This window comes from Nestor notabilis, unplaced genomic scaffold (assembly GCF_000696875.1).
Source record: "Nestor notabilis isolate BGI_N333 unplaced genomic scaffold, ASM69687v1 scaffold19748, whole genome shotgun sequence".
In the NCBI taxonomy this organism is placed as follows: Eukaryota; Metazoa; Chordata; class Aves; order Psittaciformes; family Psittacidae; genus Nestor; species Nestor notabilis.
In genome coordinates, this window is record NW_009939839.1 from 2458 (window position 1) to 4320 (window position 1863).

General features: G+C 60.3%; 1 protein-coding gene across 1 annotated transcript in view; it reads right to left on the reverse strand.

The window, feature by feature from the left end:
* The window catches only part of LYPLA2 (lysophospholipase II), a 3745-nt gene extending 2448 nt beyond the window's left edge, over positions 1-1297 (reverse strand). Inside the window, 2 exon segments of the mRNA XM_010020083.1 lie at positions 464-495; positions 1220-1297. Coding sequence (XP_010018385.1) covers positions 464-495; positions 1220-1297 — 110 coding nt within the window.
* Between the last annotated feature and the right edge of the window lie 566 nt (positions 1298-1863).

The window sequence follows — 1863 nt, forward strand, 5'->3', positions numbered from 1 at the left end:
GTTGCCCACCCGGGCCGCCTGAATCCCAGCGTGGACCCCGGCACACATCTCCCCTGCAGCAGGGCAGAGGCCCTGCAGCTCCGGCAGAGGAGCTGCGATCAGCAAGAGAGGAGGGAGAATGTCCTGTGCTACTGCTGTTATCTCCCACCGTCCTCTAAAGTGGCCTTGCACATCAGAGAGATGCACTTGCACAGACACTACCCAACTGCCAGCCCTCGCGAGGACTGGAGAACCACAGCACCTATCTGCCTGCCTGAAAGCAAGCAGAACATCCAACCCCTGGGGGGCTGCCAGGCTGCTGGGATCATACATATTCAATGCAGCGAGCGTGGTGCAGGCACAGCAGCGAGGCCGAGCTCAACGCCCCAGACACCCCTCAGAGCTGCCCTTGGGCACAGCGGCGCCGGCGCTCGCAGCCAGCAAACCCCGCGTGAGAGCCGGAGCCGGCCCCTGGGATACTCACCCCGTGTCTCCAAGGCCATGCAAAAAAATGACCTGTTAAATGAAGCACAAAAACAAAAGAATCAGCCGGGGCGAGAGGCAGGGCTGCGCTCGAGGGGCAGAGCCAAAAGGCCACTTAGTCACTAACTAGAAGAGACTGGAACGGGCAGACGTTACCTGACGCTAATGACGTGTCTTGGCATCTTTGAGCATGCTGGATGGGTGGAACAGGCTCATGTCTGTGCCACAGAGCCTGCTCTCACAGCCAGCTCTGGGGGAGGCACCGGCCCCCTGGCTGCCCCCTGTAGCAGAGGCCAAGGAGCGATGGAGCACCCCGCACGCTGCACGGCACCACGGAGAGTGGAGCTTGCCAGGGACTCACAGAACCCACCCCCCCCATGGGCCTGGGCAACCCCTAAGCCACGGGGAGCAGAGGGATGGACAGAGGATTGTCTTTCTGGGGATTTGCTTTTAAGAGCTTAAACAGACAAATGAGACCCGACTCCCCGTGACCTCCCTGCAGGCTAAGCTCATGCTGGACCAAGCACCAGAAACAAAGAGTCCAGCCCAAAGAGCAGTTCCTTTTCCCCAGCAAGACGAGACCTTGCTGGTCCTGCATCCCCTCTGATGCACCAAGATGTACATCCAAAATGCTGAGGGATTACAGGCTCCGCTCCCGGCTCCTCCGAGCCCCGCGGAAGCAGCTCCTTATCCTCAAGGATATCTTCTCCTGCTACAAGGGAAGAAGCTGGTGCGACACGAGGGGCCTGGTCCTTACCGCGGCCGTCTCCCGCTCTGCCCCTGAGACAGTCACTGCGTCAGCGAGGAGGGGGACAGACATGTTGTTACCACACATACACCGAGAGAGACTCAGACACTGGCACCTGCAGGACAGAGGGACAAAGGTAAGGCAGGAAAATAAACTCCTCTTCCCCCCCGGCAGCTATTTGCTCCAGAGGGACCAGGTATTAGGGGAAGATTAAAGACTACAGGAGGGCTTTGATGTGTAAAGCTCTTGGGGCAACCCCGCTCTGTTCCGGGCCCAGCAAGGCTGGAGAGCCAGGAAGCAGCAAACACTTCCCCTGTCGCAGCACCAGATGCGTGCGAGTGGGGATGCGCGTGGGGCGTTGGGAGCGTTAAAATTAGCTCTTGCTGTTACACCTCAAAGCCAAAGTTGTTCCTGTGACGGTGACGGCGTGGGCAGAGGGCGGCCGGGCGGCGCGCAGCCTCAGCATCCCTTCCCCACTGCCCCCGGAGCCGAGGAGGAGCCTGACCCACATCTGCTCCCACAGGGAGGCAGGAAATGCCGGCCCGCAGCAGCGCGGGCTTTACAGCGCTAATCAAAGGGCCGGCCCTCCTTTATGGAGCGTTTAGGGATACACCGGAGCATTCAGACGCTGGCCTGAGCCCCAGCCCTGTGCT